At 37.1% G+C, this 15,400-nt stretch overlaps 1 protein-coding gene and 1 long non-coding RNA gene across 2 annotated transcripts in view; one reads left to right on the plus strand and one right to left on the minus strand.

Moving 5' to 3' along the window:
• Positions 1-15,400, minus strand: part of LOC120854836 (lymphocyte antigen 75) — a 119,485-nt gene that overhangs the window by 5,102 nt on the left and 98,983 nt on the right. The window contains exons 35-37 of the mRNA XM_040229176.1: positions 9,445-9,555; positions 1,681-1,797; positions 776-949 (exon numbers count right to left, since the gene is read on the minus strand). Of these exons, the coding sequence (XP_040085110.1) occupies positions 776-949; positions 1,681-1,797; positions 9,445-9,555 (402 nt within the window). The remainder of the gene's footprint in view (positions 1-775; positions 950-1,680; positions 1,798-9,444; positions 9,556-15,400) is intronic.
• On the plus strand, positions 944-15,128 carry LOC120854839. Its single transcript, XR_005719084.1, has 3 exons — positions 944-1,659; positions 11,513-11,663; positions 14,637-15,128. It is a non-coding gene; the product is annotated as an uncharacterized LOC120854839 (long non-coding RNA).

The following is a 15,400-nucleotide window of genomic DNA, read 5'->3' on the forward strand; positions in this document are numbered from 1 at the left end:
TGAGTGCTAGGACCATAAAAATGTGACTGATTATCAAAAACCCTGCTGAGGCAAGTTAAAGTTGTATGGGATTCCAGATTTAAAGAAAGGAAATAATCAGACGCAGATGTATAGTTTTGGTTTGCAGTTCGAGTAGAAGGGGGGAATAAAGGATGCAATGTGGGGAAATGGCTGTGTCTTGTCTTGCTTCAAGCATCGTAAAATCATATTTTGAAATTTAAATGCCTTTAATGAGAAAACAATTCTTTCTGTTTAGAAACAAAAATTCATCTAATGTTTAACAATAATATGAAAATATTGTGGGACAGGATAATTCTGTTCATTAGATAGCATTGTGATGCATAAGAAGAAAACTTAGATTTTAGTCCAGAATTATAAACTGATTTTTCTTTGCCTAATCAAGGAAGTCCTTGTACTGAATCAAATTCTTTGTAAACTAACTAGAATTTTGGAATTAACCATTATTCTTCACCACTTCCACTGTTTAATCAAATCACATCAAAGGAGCTATGATAATTCCTTTGAACAGCATAAGAAAATTTTGACTTCTTACTAGTTCTAAGAATAAGCAGAGAGAATGCCTGATTCACATGGTCTGGTCCTACCTCTAATGTAATAGGATTACATATTTGCCTTCCAAGAGTCTTGGGTGCAAACCAGCTTAATCATCTGAAATCTTACTTCCTCTATTGAGGCACACAACTCAAAAGTTATTTAAAAACGAGCCCTGCTTTCCCCACCCTTAGAATGGAAAAAGGTCTTCAGTTATACTTACTAGCTGCTTTACAAAGGGTTCCTTCCACAGAAGAAACTTCACAATTTCCTTTTTTCCAATCACCTGTCTTGGTGTGCAAAAAGGCACAGGTGTCAACTAGCTCCTCGCCATCTTCTTGGTCTGACCACTTATTAAATGTCATATTTGAGTTATCAAACCACTTGAAACTGGCATCTGTCAGTTAAGGAATATTTTAACATTATGACAGTATAAAATGTTAAAGAAAAGGGTCTAGCTTTATTTTTATTTTTTGATTATGGATTGTGGGATCTCCATTCCCTGAGTAGGGGATTGAACCCAGGAGCTCAGCATTGAAAGCGTGGCATCCTAAACCACTGGACCACCAGGGATTTCTTGGGTCTAGATTTAAAGGTGGGAAGTTACTAAGGTATGTTTGATCTAAATTTCTGATTGTAGGACTTAAATTGGAAGAATATATCCTATACACAGACCAGAGATACTAGTTCAAGACGGTTCTGAAGAATATCCCATTTTTTATTAAACAATTTTCATGGAGAAATAATAGGTAGAATATTAATGGTAACCTTAGTAATTATATTTGATTTTGAAAATATACACTTTTTATTTTCAATAGTGACAATAAATACATTTCTATAATATTACCTTGATAGTTTTCTATCCTATTGTTACTACTACCAATATTACTCTACCATATTACAGAAATACTGAGTCTAGAATCATATTTTAATGCAGATGAAAGAATCAACTTTAGCTCTCATATGGGACACACATTGAGCTGTTCAGTGAAAAGCTGTGGTACATGAGCGCATACTGAAAATACAGTACCTGGAAGCTGCAGGAAATACCAACTTGAACTAGAGACATGAAGCATCTGAAAGTTATTACTAACATTAAGAGAGAACGTAAGTGTAAATATCACTTACCATCTGTGTCAAAAAACATGCCTAATAAGATATCAGCTGGGTCTTTCCATTGCTTTTTCAAAGTATCCAGTATAAAAGCATTTTCTTCTTCATTATGTATGCTTATCATGTCTGCTCCTGAAATTATTTTAGGGAGAGGAACTCAGCATGTTCTCCAAATCAATGAAAATCACATGAAGCATATACAGATTATACGTTACTATACCACATATACTTTTGTTATTGTCGTTTGGTCGCTAAGTCGTCTCCAACCTTTTGCAACCCCATGGACTAGCCTACCAGGCTTCTCTGTCCGTGGAATTTTTGAGGCAAGAAAACTGGAAGTGAGTTGCCATTTCCTTCTTCAGGGGATATTCTCAACCCAGGGATTGAACCCACATCTGTCTCCTGCATTGCAGGTGGATTCTTTACCACTGAGCCATCTGACAAGCCCCACATATACTCTTACACCCTTTTTAAAAAAAATTAGCTTGGAAATGTCATGCAAATTCCTGGAAAAACAATCGACTCATGAGAAAAGTAAAATGATAATAAACTGAATCATACCTTTTATTTCATTCACCTAGGGTTAGTAATCTCATAACATGGAAACGGAAAATCGGGGGAAGGCTTAAGCAGGAAAACACTTCCTGCAACTCTCAACTTTTTACTATTCCTCTCTCTAGTCTTCATGGCCCCTCCTGCCCTCAGTTCACATTTATAGGGTACTGAGGAGAGCTGAAAAGTCCCAGGGCAATTTGCCAGAACAGTCCCAAGACCTAATGAAGTTCAAGTAACAGGCAGTTACTGACCTGCCTCACTTAACTGACCACTATGTGCCTGCTGCCTGAGGCCTACCCCTTCCTGTATTTTCCGCTGTGGCCATCCTTAGAAAACTCCTGCTTAGAGAAAGTGATAGAGGAGGTCCTTGTTTCTTGTTCTCAATGGAGAGCTGATTTTTCCTGGGAGACTCACCCGGTTCAAGAGCAGCAGTCACATATATATATAAATGTCTCACAAATATTTTTTTATCCTTTTAATCTACATTCTACATACACTATAAAATATGAGCACTTCACTTTTTCCCAGATATATTTAGTCATTTCTTAACCCAAGAAAGATGCTCTTGCAAATTAAAAAAAAACTTTCCACTGTCTTAATTGGATACTACTTAGAAAACACTAATGGAGTTTGTTTCTCTCATGATATTGTATGATTTTTTTGTAAGTGAAAATAATGAAAGACATCAAAGCTTATAGCAACCAGAAATCTAGTGGGGAAGGTACATCTAACTCCGGGGGAATATACATCCTTTCAGCTATACTCAGCTAAGTGAGCAATTAGCATCAAAATGTTCCTAAGAAACATGACTTTCCAGTCTCAGTAATTTTACAAGTTTAAATTTTCTTAATTTTCCAAGGAGAAGTCGTTGATCCTATATATTTTTAAAGTTATCATGGAAGTTTTGGGTACTACAACTAATTCAAATACTACATAGAGAGATAAGGAAGTCTCTTCTACTATTGGGCTTCTTCTCTTGGGCTTCCCTACTGTAGGCTACAGTCCATGGGGTCGCAAAGAGTTGGACATGACTGAGCGACTTCACTTTCACTTTTCTACTATTCTTCCCAAATTATCCTGACTTAAAAAAAGACTCCTGAAAACTTCAGAATGTTGTCTTGGATCAGTGGCTCTCCAACTATAAAAGTGAAAGTAATTCAGTTGCATCCAACTCTTTGGGACCCCATGGACTCTGGTCAGAATACTGGAGTGGATAGCCTTTCCCTTCTCCAGGGGATCTTCCCAACCCAGGGATCGAACCAGGGTCTCCCACATTGCAGGCAGGTTCTTTACCAACTAAACTATCAGAAGCACAACTATAGTGTGCACCAGAATCACCTAGGGGGCTTCCCTGGTAAAGAATCTGTGTGCAAGGCAAGAGACGTGGATTTGATCCTTGGGTCAGGAAGATTCCCTGGAGAAGGGAATGGCAACCCACTCCAGTATTCTTACTTGGAGAATTCCATGCACAGAGGAGCAGGGCAGGCTGCAGTCAATGGAGTGGCAAAGAGTCGGACATGTCTGAGCAACTAACACTTTCATTTTCAGAATCACCTACAGAGGGCTTGTTAAAAGTGTTAGGTCCTACACCAGAGTTTCTGATCTAGTTGGAGGAACATGGAGCCTGATAATTTACATTCCGAACCAGTTCCCAGGTGGCACTGATGTTGCCACTGAGAATTTATAGGAAACTTACTAGGCTATTTATGATGACTCTCAAAATCCATAATTTTTTGGTAATTAACAGATAACGAGATAAGAAAGTGCTTTTAGCTCATGATGTGGTAAGAGAAATGTGTATCAGATGATTACTTTTATATCTTTTAAATGAAGCTTAAAAAATAAATGTAACTATAAGAAAATTATAGGACTTAAAATCTCTCCCCAAACATACCATATTATGTTGAAGAAGAAAATCACAAACTAGGCAGACTAGCTTTATTAAGAATAAAAAAGGGGAAAAACATTGTCTCAGACTATTTAAAAGGCAATAGACACAAATATAGAGAACAAAACTAGTGGTTGACAGTAGGGAGAAGGAAAGGGTCACGGGCAATATAGGGGTAGGGATTAAGAGGTACTAGTATGTATAAAATAAGCTACAAGGACATACTGTACAACATTGGATATAGCTAATATTTTATAGTAACTAAAATGGAATTAAAACAATTGTACATTGACTGTACTTAAAAAAAAAATTCATCCTCACAAAGGGAAATACCACAATGAATGTGTGAATATGCAATTTCACTAGTAAAGGAGTGAAAATTAAAATAAGCAGTTTCAGAAGTGTAGATTAAACAGTGCTGACTTAGAGTGCAGAAAAATAGGAACTCATAAGTGGATAGTTGGAGAAAAATTAGTTAAAAACCTTTTTGGATACAATTTTGCAAGAAAGGCCTACATAAAAGGGCTACATAAAGTATAGGGCTACATAAAGCCCTACATAAAAGTATACATCTTTGACCCAGCAATCCTTAACATTTTATGCTAAGACAATCACTGGTTCTGCTCAGATAGGCACAGTGGTTAATGTTCATCACATTTACGACACTAGAAGATTGGAAATAATAACCAATATTAGAGAATTAAATCAATAATGGCATATCTGAAGAATTGATGCTTTGGAACTGTGGTGTTGGGGAAGACTCTTGAGAGACACTTGGATAGCAAGGAGATTAAACTAGTCACTCCTAAAGGAAATCAATCCTGAATGTTCATTAGAAGGACTGATACTGAAGCTGAAGCTCCAATACTTAGGCCATCTGATGTGAAGAGCTGACTCACTGGAAAAGACCCTGATGCTAGGAAAGATTGAAGGCAGGAGAGGGAACGCCAGAGGATGAGATGGTTGGATGGCATCACTGACTCAATGGACATGAGTTTTAGCAAGCCCCAGGAGATGGTGAAGGACAGGGAAGTCTGGTGTGCTGCAGTCCATGGGGTCACAAAGAGTCAGACATGACTGAGCAACTGAACAATGGCATATTCATATAGAGAAGTATTGTGCAGTTATTAGGAAATATACATTCTATATTTACTGCCATGGAAACATATTTTTAAGTGAAATACAGATTATGGAACAGTTTGCTTAATATAATCCCTCTCTCTACATATATATATATATATATACAGACATATGTGCATATGTACATACACACATATGGAATGTATATTATAGTAGTCATGTATGATGTGAGAATGGGACCATAAAGAAGGCTGAGCATCAAAGAACTGATGCTTTCAAAGTATGGTGCTGGAGAAGACTCTTGAGAGTCCCACGGACAGCAAGGAGATCAAATCAGTCTATCCTAAAGGAAATCAACCCTGAATATTCATTGGAAGGACTGATGCTGAAGCTGAAGCTCCAATATTTTAGCCACCTGTTACAAAAAGTTGACTCATTGGAAAAGACCCTGATGCTGGCAAAGATTGAAGGCAGGAGGAGAAGGAGGTGACAGAGGATGAGATGGTTGAGTTTGAGCAAGCTCCGGGAGATAGTGAAGGACAGGGAAGCCTGGCATGCTGCAGTCCATGGGGTCGCAACATAGGCTTCTCAGCTGGTGCTAGTGGTAAAGAATTTGCCTGCCAATGCAAGAGATGTTAGAGATGCAGGTTTGATCCCTGGGTCGGGAAAATGACCTGGAGTAGAAAATGGTAGCCCACTCCAGCCTAGAGAATCCCATGGACAGAGAAGCCTGGCAGGCTACAGTCCATAGGGTCACAAAGAGTTGGACACGACTGAAGTGAGTTAGCACATAGATATGTGTATGTATCAAACATTTACTAAAATATATCTGCCTAGGGGTTTGGAAATCTAGAAGGATACTTAGCAAAATGTTAACTGTCATTACATTTCCTTGTGTGTGTTCAGTCAGGATGGTACAATTTAGGGTAATTTTCTTTTATTTTTAAAATATTTGCATATGTTTTTCTATATAGGGACTGTGCATTTGTGTAATTAGGAAAGCATTTTTAAAAGAAAAGAAAAAATAAGACTGACCTTTAAAATACTCAATGCTTTAGTCCAAGGCTGGAATTTAGCAAGGTTTTCTTTCTCAGTCACAGCTCCATTGTTAAAAATTCTAGGATTTTTTTTTTTTTATAAATTCTAGCTGTTATCACCTCCTGTGGTAAATGTCACGTACACTTTTAATCTGTTTTACCTTACTAGTACCAAATTTACTTGTACTGATTTAGGAAATGTAACCAAAGTGCCACTTTAGAAAAAATTCTCAAGAGAAATATTTAACTAGGTTATAGTTTAGGCCTAAGTGTTTAGAGATGAGATTTTCATTCTTTTCTCTGACCTTGTGTCAGCCAATGGAACGTGAATGATTTTTAACGGTGCAATTTAAGTAAATACTGCACAAACTTAAATTACTATGTCAGGCAAAAAAGACACACTTATTTTCTTTAACGAATGACAGCATAAGTCCCTAAAGAATGCATGTACTCAAGCAAAAAAAAGAATTTTTTTAAAATGCATAACCAGTAATGCTACCTACTGAGATGTAATTTGGGTCTTTCATTCTTTTAATGGCTAGTAACATAGCTTATACACAAATCACAAAAAAGAAAGACTGAAAATACTTACTGGTTCTATTATAAAGAAAATAGCTAAGTCAAAGGTAAATGTAAAAAAGAGTAAATGTTGCAAAATAAGAAAAATTTTAGGCTCTCACAGTTATTTTCCTATATGAATGATAACAGTACCCGAAATAAGTATAATAAAAGTAACATCAACTAAATTAGCTCAGTGCACTGGGCCTATTTCTAAATATAGCTCTCAGCAGTCCAAAAAATAACAAGCCACTTATTTTCTATACCCCTTAAGATAGGACTTGGTATAGTCCTAAAATATGTGAAGACTTGATAAATCTAAATGTAAATATCCTTGTATTCTTCTTTTCCTTCTTCATATATAGCAAACACTGAATTCATGTTTACCTACAGTTACAAACCACCTACTGTTCTAAACACTACCCTAGGCAAAAAAAGTAATGGTAGTAATAATTAATTTTAGCTAATTTTCTGATTTATCAATAAAATGGGTATATCCATAGTGGAAGCAAATATAGAGGATTTATCAAATAAATGATGACATTATCAAAAATATATAAGAAATTTAAAAATTCACATAAGTAAGAAAACAGAATTTATACATTTTTAACTGGGATAAAGACATTTTTATTTAGACACAAAATCAACTTTATAAGCAAATTTGTATCCAACAATTTAAAATCCCTAAATGGCTACTTTGCTTTGAACAAATAGTTAACGGACTTCAAAATAAGTCATCAAAAATCAGGCTTCAAAGTTGCTGAGTGTTTTCAATTTCCTTTTACTTCATTTACTAAAGAAAAATAGCAAAAACAATTAACTACGTTTAGTTGCCTGCAGAGGAAGTCAGTCAACAAGTAAAAGCTATGCCTCTGTAGTGAATGTGGTTGCGTAACTGTTGAACGTAAGTATCAAAGCTGGACAATGCAATCTAATGATGGTTCATACAAACTAACAGGAGTATAGAACACATCTTGTCTTGGCTCTGAGCCTCCAATATAATCTGTTTCTTGAAATCTGTGTTTTTGTCTAAGTATTTCCAATATAGCTTTTTAAAAAGAGACAGAAAATAGTTGTGGGAGAAAACATCACTTAAAAAATCTTGTAAGACCAGCAAAATTCCTATTATTCCATTTCCTTGGAGTAAAACCAAACTGGCATATTGGAAATGTCTTGTCTTCAAAGAGCCAATGTTCAACACCATTTAGCAAGTAAGAAAAATGATAAATATGTATTGAGCGTTCCATGGCACTTCATAGGATTTAAAACTGCTATGCCTACATTTATTCCTAAGAAAAACAATAAATATGTATTGAGTGTTATTGGCATGTCTTAGGATTTAAAATTCCTATGCTTATATTTATTCCTTCTATAATAAGTGAATATGATTTTAATTAAAGCACCCTAAAGCAATTTGATATTGTTCCAAAATGTTATATTGGTGGGTTGTCAGAATTGTGTTTTTTAGGTAAAGGGCATTTTAATTTTTTTTTTTTTTTTTTTGGCCATGCACTGCAGCATGTGGGATCTTAGTTCCCTGACCAGGGCTTGAACCTCTGTCTCCTGCATTGGGAGCACAGAGTCTTAACCACTGGACTGCTGGGGAACTCCTGGTAAAGGGTACTTTTAAATGCTGGTGTTATGAATATGCTTAAGAGAAAATTTAGTGAAATAATCAAAAGATTTTTAGATCTCACACAATAATAAAAAGCACTTTTAAATAATCAAGGACTCTCATGTCACCATCATAGGTATCTCAGTTGAAAAAGATGTTAATTGACACTATAGTTTTAGTTTGAGCTGACAAGTATCACAATTAGAGGCTCAACAAGGATGCACTTTGGGCCAAACAGCCAAATATATAAAGAACACTCAAGCACAGCTTTTTTAAAAATGATGTTTTTATTTAAAATATTTCACAATGTGAAATTATATTTCCCAGAGAATACTGAGCAAATCATGTAGCAAATAGCCTTTTTCTCATTTTTATTTAACAGTATACAGAATCCCCCTGCCAATGAAAGAGACTTGGGTTCTATCCCTGGGTCGGGAAGATCCCCTGGAGAATGAAATGGGGTCACAAAAGAGTGGGACACAACTTAGCGACTGAAGAACGACAACAGATTCTTCCACACCACGTGTCACAATACCATGTGATCTGACTTCTGCCCACACTGCATGCCTGAAACAGTACTTTCAGGGCAGAAAGACAGAGTGATTAAGAACACTGTTTCTAAAATCAGATAATCCCTGGTATGAATCTTGGCTCTGCCAACTGTTTCCTATTCAACCTTGAACAAATTATTGAACTAGTTTTATTCTCTTGATAAAAGAAGGCAAATAATAAACTTCGTGATAGGTTTGCTGCAATAATTAAAGCCAGTAAAAGTGTATTAAGTGCTTAAGAACAGTGCCTGACACAGAGTATTCACACCAAATACACACTGCTCTTGTCACTCCGCTTTGAGCAGTGCTGTCCAGCAGCTGACTTCCAACTCAAGAGTTTACCCCAATTCCACTGCCTGTCTTGCATATTATAGAATAAAAATTGTTACAAGGACCAAAGGTAAAAAAGTAAGACACAACAAACCATTTTTTTAAAGAAATCAGTGAACATTCTTTACTGATCTGTGAAAAAACAAAATAGAATAAACTCCTTACCATGATTAGTACACTGATTTCTGACATCCTCTATGCTTTCAACTTTGATGGCTTCTTGAAGAAAAATGTAACAACTGTCTTGGAACTGAACCCAGGTGGATGAAGGGCAGTCTGTGTGGAAAAAGAGAAACACTTAAATAACTTGAAAATGAGAATTTCATGAACAGCTAAAATATGAGATATTAAATTATCATAGAAAAAAGAACGGCTATTTCCATTAACATTTAATATAGTTATCAACACCTTTGGGTTTATATCTACCACTTCACTGTTTGTTTTCTACCTGTCCTACTTAATTTATGTTGTTTTTCTTCCCTTGTTGTCTTTTTGGATTATTAGACAATTTTATATTCTATTTTTCTTTTAGCTTATTAATTATATATTCTTTAATTTTTTTCCTATAGTGGGTACCCTGAAAATTACACCATGCAATCTTGATTTATTAGTACTGAAAATAAATTAGTACTTTTACTATTTCCTAGACAACTCTAGGATCTTACAATAGTTTAACTTCCCTCTCTTTGTGCTATTGTTCTATTACTATTTTGCATGTTCATTTAAACACATATTTACCTTCCCTGTTGCTTTTCATTCTTATATATTTGAATTACTTATGTGAATAATTTTCTGTCTGCCTGAATAAACCCCTTTAGTGTTTCTTTAAGGGTAGGTCTACTACAGATTCCCTCCTTTTGTGATTTTCTGTAAATGTCTTATATTTTCTTCCCACTTAGGTATTTTTGAAAGTAAAAAATTCTTGAAAGGAAGCTTATTTTTCATTGAAGACGTAATTTGACTGTTTTGGCTTCTATCATTACTACTGAGAAATCAAATGTCAGTCTGATGGCTGCTCTTTGGTAGCTGCTTTCAAGATTTTCCTTGTCTTTGATTTTTAGTAGTTTGACAGTGGTATCTCTAGTATTTTTTTGAATCCTGCTAAGAATGCAACACAACTATTGAATCTATGGCTTTATTTTCATTGCTCACTTTTGCAAAGTCCTCGGCCATCATCATCACTTTCAATAATACTTTTCCACTCTCTCTCTCCTCCATTTCTGGGACTCAAACCAGATATGTTAGATTTCACATGTTCAGTATGTTCACTTTGTTCCTTCCTATTTTAATGCCTTTGGCACTCCCTATCATAATCTTGTTCTTTATGGTGTCCTATTCTCCTCTTTGGGCTTTCCCAATGGGTCAGTGGTGAAGAATCTGCCTATGACGCAAAAGATGCAGGAGACTTGGGTTCAGTCGCTGGGTTGGGAAGATCCCTTGCAGAAGGAAATGGCAACCCACTCCAGTATTCTTGCCTGGGAAATCCCATGGACAGAGGAGCCTGGCAAGCTACAGTCCATGGGGTCGCAAGAGTCAGACACAACTTAGCGACTAAGCCGCTGCTGCTAAGTCGCTTCAGCCATGTTTGACTCTGTGCGACCCCATAGATGGCAGCCCATCACGCTCCCCCATCCCTGGGATTCTCCAGGCAAGAACAGTGAGTGGGTTGCCATTTCCTTCTCCAATGCATGAAAATGAAAGTGAAGTCGCTCAGTCGAGTCTGACTCTCAGGGACCCCGTGGACTGCAGCCCACCAGGCTCCTCCCTCCACGGGATTTTCCAGGCAGGAGCACTGGAGTGGGGTGCCACTGCCTTCTCTGAGCGACTAAGCACACACACATATACAGTCTACTCCAGTTTGTAACAAATCTGCTGTTAAACCTAACTACTGAGTTCATAATGTCAGCTATTTTTCAGTTACACAACTTCCATTTGTTTGTGCTTTTATAGATTCTGAGTCTCTGGTGAAATTCTCAACCTTATAAATATTCTCAAACTTATTACAGCTATTTTAAAGTTAATTTTTGAAAACTCTAATTTCTGGATTATCTGTTGGTCTGTTTTTATTTATTTTCCCAGCTTTGGCCTGTTTCTTGTTATGCCTGCTAGTTTTTGTTTTCTTTTTAAAATATCAAATACCAGATACTGTGCAGGAAAAATTTCACAGTATCTGGTATTTGATATTTAAAATAAAAAAATTGCGGAGGCTCGAGATGATGTCATTCTCCCCTAGAAAGGATCCTGGCATGCAGCTGGCATACTGAAGATTATTTAAATAAATCAAGGGTTGATTCCACCTGAGGGAGCTGTTAAAATCTCTGTGAGGCCCGATATCCATGGATTCCAAGTGAAGCCTGGAGATTAGCTAGTGTCCCTCCTCTTTGGTAAGTAAAAACTCAAATTTTCGTCTCATTAATACCGTGAGAATACCCAAAACTCTGCTCTCTTTTTAGCTCCTTAAAATGTGGGCAATTCTTCTAAAGGGAAAAGTAATACACAGGATAGTGGGCTCACGTCAACAAGCTGCCTAAACAGCTCTCTGATGCCTGCAAATACCATTATTACAGAATTTCATCTAGATTTTCCAGTTGTTTTTGGGGGGAGTGTTAGTGGAGTCCCACTTCACCAGAGTCAGAAGCAGAATCCCCTCTTTCACACTTCTGAGCAAGTTATTGATAGCTGTCACTACTATCATCCATCAAACAATCATTGGCTGAGCAACTCCCATGTGTCAGAGACAACAGTTAGCACCAAGGAGTAAGGATAAAAGGATTTAAGACAGTGGTCCCCAGCCTTTGGGCACCAGGGACTGGTTTTGTGGAAAACAATTTTTCCACAGATTGGGGCACACTGGGGTGGGGGTGGCGGTGAGGGGAGTATGGGGGGCAGGGGGATGGTTTCAGGATGACTCAAGTGCATTATATTTATTGTGCATCTTATTTCTATTATTATTAAATCAGCTCCACCTCTCAGATCATCAGGCATTAGATCCTGGAGGTTGGGGACCTCTGATTAAAAAGGAATGAGTCCTACACTTAAAGTGTTCAGGCTGCTAGGAGAGTCAGACACATATACATATCAAAGGTATGAAAGGTTAAAGTTATGAGACTATAGAAGAAAAAAGTAACTTGCTCCCCTGGTGGCTCAGATGGTAAAGAATCTGCCTGCAATGCAGGAGACCCGGGTTCAGTGAGATCCCTGGAGAAGGGAATGACAACCCACTCCAGTATTCTTGCCTGGGAAACCCCATGGACAAAGGAGCTTGGCAGGCTACAGTTCATGGGGTCACAAAGAGACAGACGTGGCTGAGTAAGCACACACACAGACAAAAAAAGAGTAAAGAAACATTTCAAAAAGGAGGTAATATTTGAGCGGCAATTCACAGGATAACTTTACCATGTGGAAAAGGAGAAAGATGAAGAAATCCCAGGTAGAGAGATCACCATAAAAACCACAATGAGAGGAGTCACATATTTGTTGAAAGGGTTAACTAGGCAGGTCTCTCCCACCCCACACTCCTGCCATCACATATTTTCTCTATTAAGACATGATAGAGAAAAATTAAAAAAGCAGTCATTTCCAGGATGAAACTCAAATTGAAAGTCAGGAGGTCATATACTCTGAATTGTAAACTTTGACTTTCGTATATTTCTTCTCCTGTTTTCTTCTGGTTCCCTTTGTTGCTTTTCCTTTAGTCTTGCAGAATTTTAAAAAATGGAAGTAGAAACAAACTCCATTACCACATTGAATGCCACTTGAAACACCTCACATATCACTGAAAATTCTTGGACCATGGGCTGAGAAATGCTCTTGTGTATTATTTATAGTCAAAGCTACACATAGGATTTTGTAATGATGATAAATAACTCAAGAATATAAAAATAATTTTTGAAATATTGTTTAAATGGAATAAAGCATGTCTATTAAGTATATAAAATATAATTAACACCAAGTGAAGTGAAATTTATAAATTGTTTTTTTGTACACTTGTATTGGGTTGGCCAAAAAGTTGACTCAGTTTTTTCCACACGATCTTACTGAAAAAGCTGAACAAACTTTTTGGCCAACCCAATAGTTCTTAGGCTTTATGGTTACAATGAACTCTGATTTCCACATCATCTGTAGACTAAACTGTATTCTTCTGTTCAGTGGCAGCTCACGTGTCAATTCTCTGTGAGGCATCCCACCTTCACCTTCCTTAAACTCTGACGCCTCTGAACTTCTATAGGACTCTACACTACACAACGTGTGAGAGGCCTTTTCTGGTTATAAAGACGAAACGCTTGTTTTGGTTACCCCAAATGATAGAGACGTTCTGCAAGGATACACGGGATAATAAGACATCTGAGGATAATCTCCTAGCAGTCAAATAGACCTCCTAGTGTTCTTATACCAGGTACCCTCTTGGATTGCTACCTAGCTTAGAGTAGTCAGTCTTTGATTTAGGAAACTACCCTTATTTTGATTAATCATGGTTTGGATGGTGAGCGTAATATGGCACAAGTCAAGGCCCTAGGCACAAGAACCACAGGTAGCCTATCTTCTTGGAAAGGGGGCTGTATTACCCTTTGAAGACGAACACATATTCACGTGTGCTGATCATCATAAAGGTGACATATAAAAAAGAGACCTGAAGGAGCTGGAAAAGAAAAAAAAAGCCAAATGCTTATCTAGGTCACACAGGCCTCTGAGATGGGAGTATTATTGTGATAATGATACTTGACAAAGACCCTTGTTGAATAATTAAATAAGCAATATGTGATAAGATTGAAAAAACAAAACACAAATAAAAACAAAAAGCTACAGGCAGAAAAAGTAAAAAACAAATTGTTAAATTCATATCCTTTAAACTTCCAACAGCGTTCTCCTCAGACTTATTTCAGCATTAACAGTAACTCCAGTTAATTCAGCGTTGAACCCCTCTTCTCATGCTACCAGAGTCTGTGCTCCAGAAAGAAGATTTAAGCACTACTCAAAAATATTTTTACTCTAAGAAGAGTTTTCACATAGAGGCTGATACCTCCTATGGCAGAACTGAGGTTCACCCATACAAAAAAGTTAAACTAATTGTGTTTTGTTCTATACTTCTTAATATTGTACAATTATAATCTTTGACAATTATTACTCAAAAATAGAAAAAAAGAAAGGTTACATTTTCAATACTAAGTGTCTTTTCTATAATCCTGTTACAATGAAAAACCTGCCTTCCAGAATACTGGCATAAGTTTTCAATTACAGAACCTGTAATATTTTCTAGAAAATATACTTCAATAAACATACTTTGCTCAAAAGAAAAAAATATCCTGCTCACAATGCTCTCTCCAATGTGCTTCTCTGTTACTCTTGCTTTTTCACAGTTGTCCTGAAAGATACGTTGCACCTAAAGGACTCTTTGATGCTTTTGAACTGTGGTGTTGGAGAAGACTCTTGAGAGTCCCTTGGACTGCAAAGAGATCAAACCAGTTAATCCTAGAGGAAATCAGTCCTGAATATTCCTTGGAAGGACTGATGCTGAAGCTGAAACTCCAATATTTTGGCCACCTGATGTGAAGAACTGACTCATTGGAAAAGACCCTGATGCTGGGAAAGATTGAAGGCAGGAGGAGAAGGGGACAACAGAGGATGAGATGGTTGGATGGCATCACCGACTCTATGGACATGAGTTTGAGCAAACTCCAGGAGTTGGTGATGGACAGGGAGGCCTGGCGTGCTGCAGTCCATGGGGTCACAAAAAGTCGGACACGACTGAGCAACTAAACTGAACTGAACTGAAAGGACTCTTTATGGATTGTATAATTTTATAATTCTATTGATTTACTGTGTTTACAGAGATTTAGGAACCTGATGAAACTTTTTTTTTAATTAATTAATTTTTTTTTTTATTTTACTTTACAATTCTGTATTGGTTTTGCCATACATTGATATGAATCCACCACGGGTGTACATGCATTCCCAAACATGAACCCCCCTCCCACCCCCCTCCCCACAACATCTCTCTGGGTCATCCCCATGTACCAGCCCCAAGCATGCCATATCCTGCGTCAGACATAGACTGGCGATTCGATTCTTACATGATATTATACATGTTTCAATGCCATTCTCCCAAATCATCTCACCCTCT

The sequence above is a fragment of the Oryx dammah genome, unplaced genomic scaffold (assembly GCF_014754425.2).
Source record: "Oryx dammah isolate SB20612 unplaced genomic scaffold, SCBI_Odam_1.1 HiC_scaffold_27, whole genome shotgun sequence".
NCBI lineage: Eukaryota > Metazoa > Chordata > Mammalia > Artiodactyla > Bovidae > Oryx > Oryx dammah.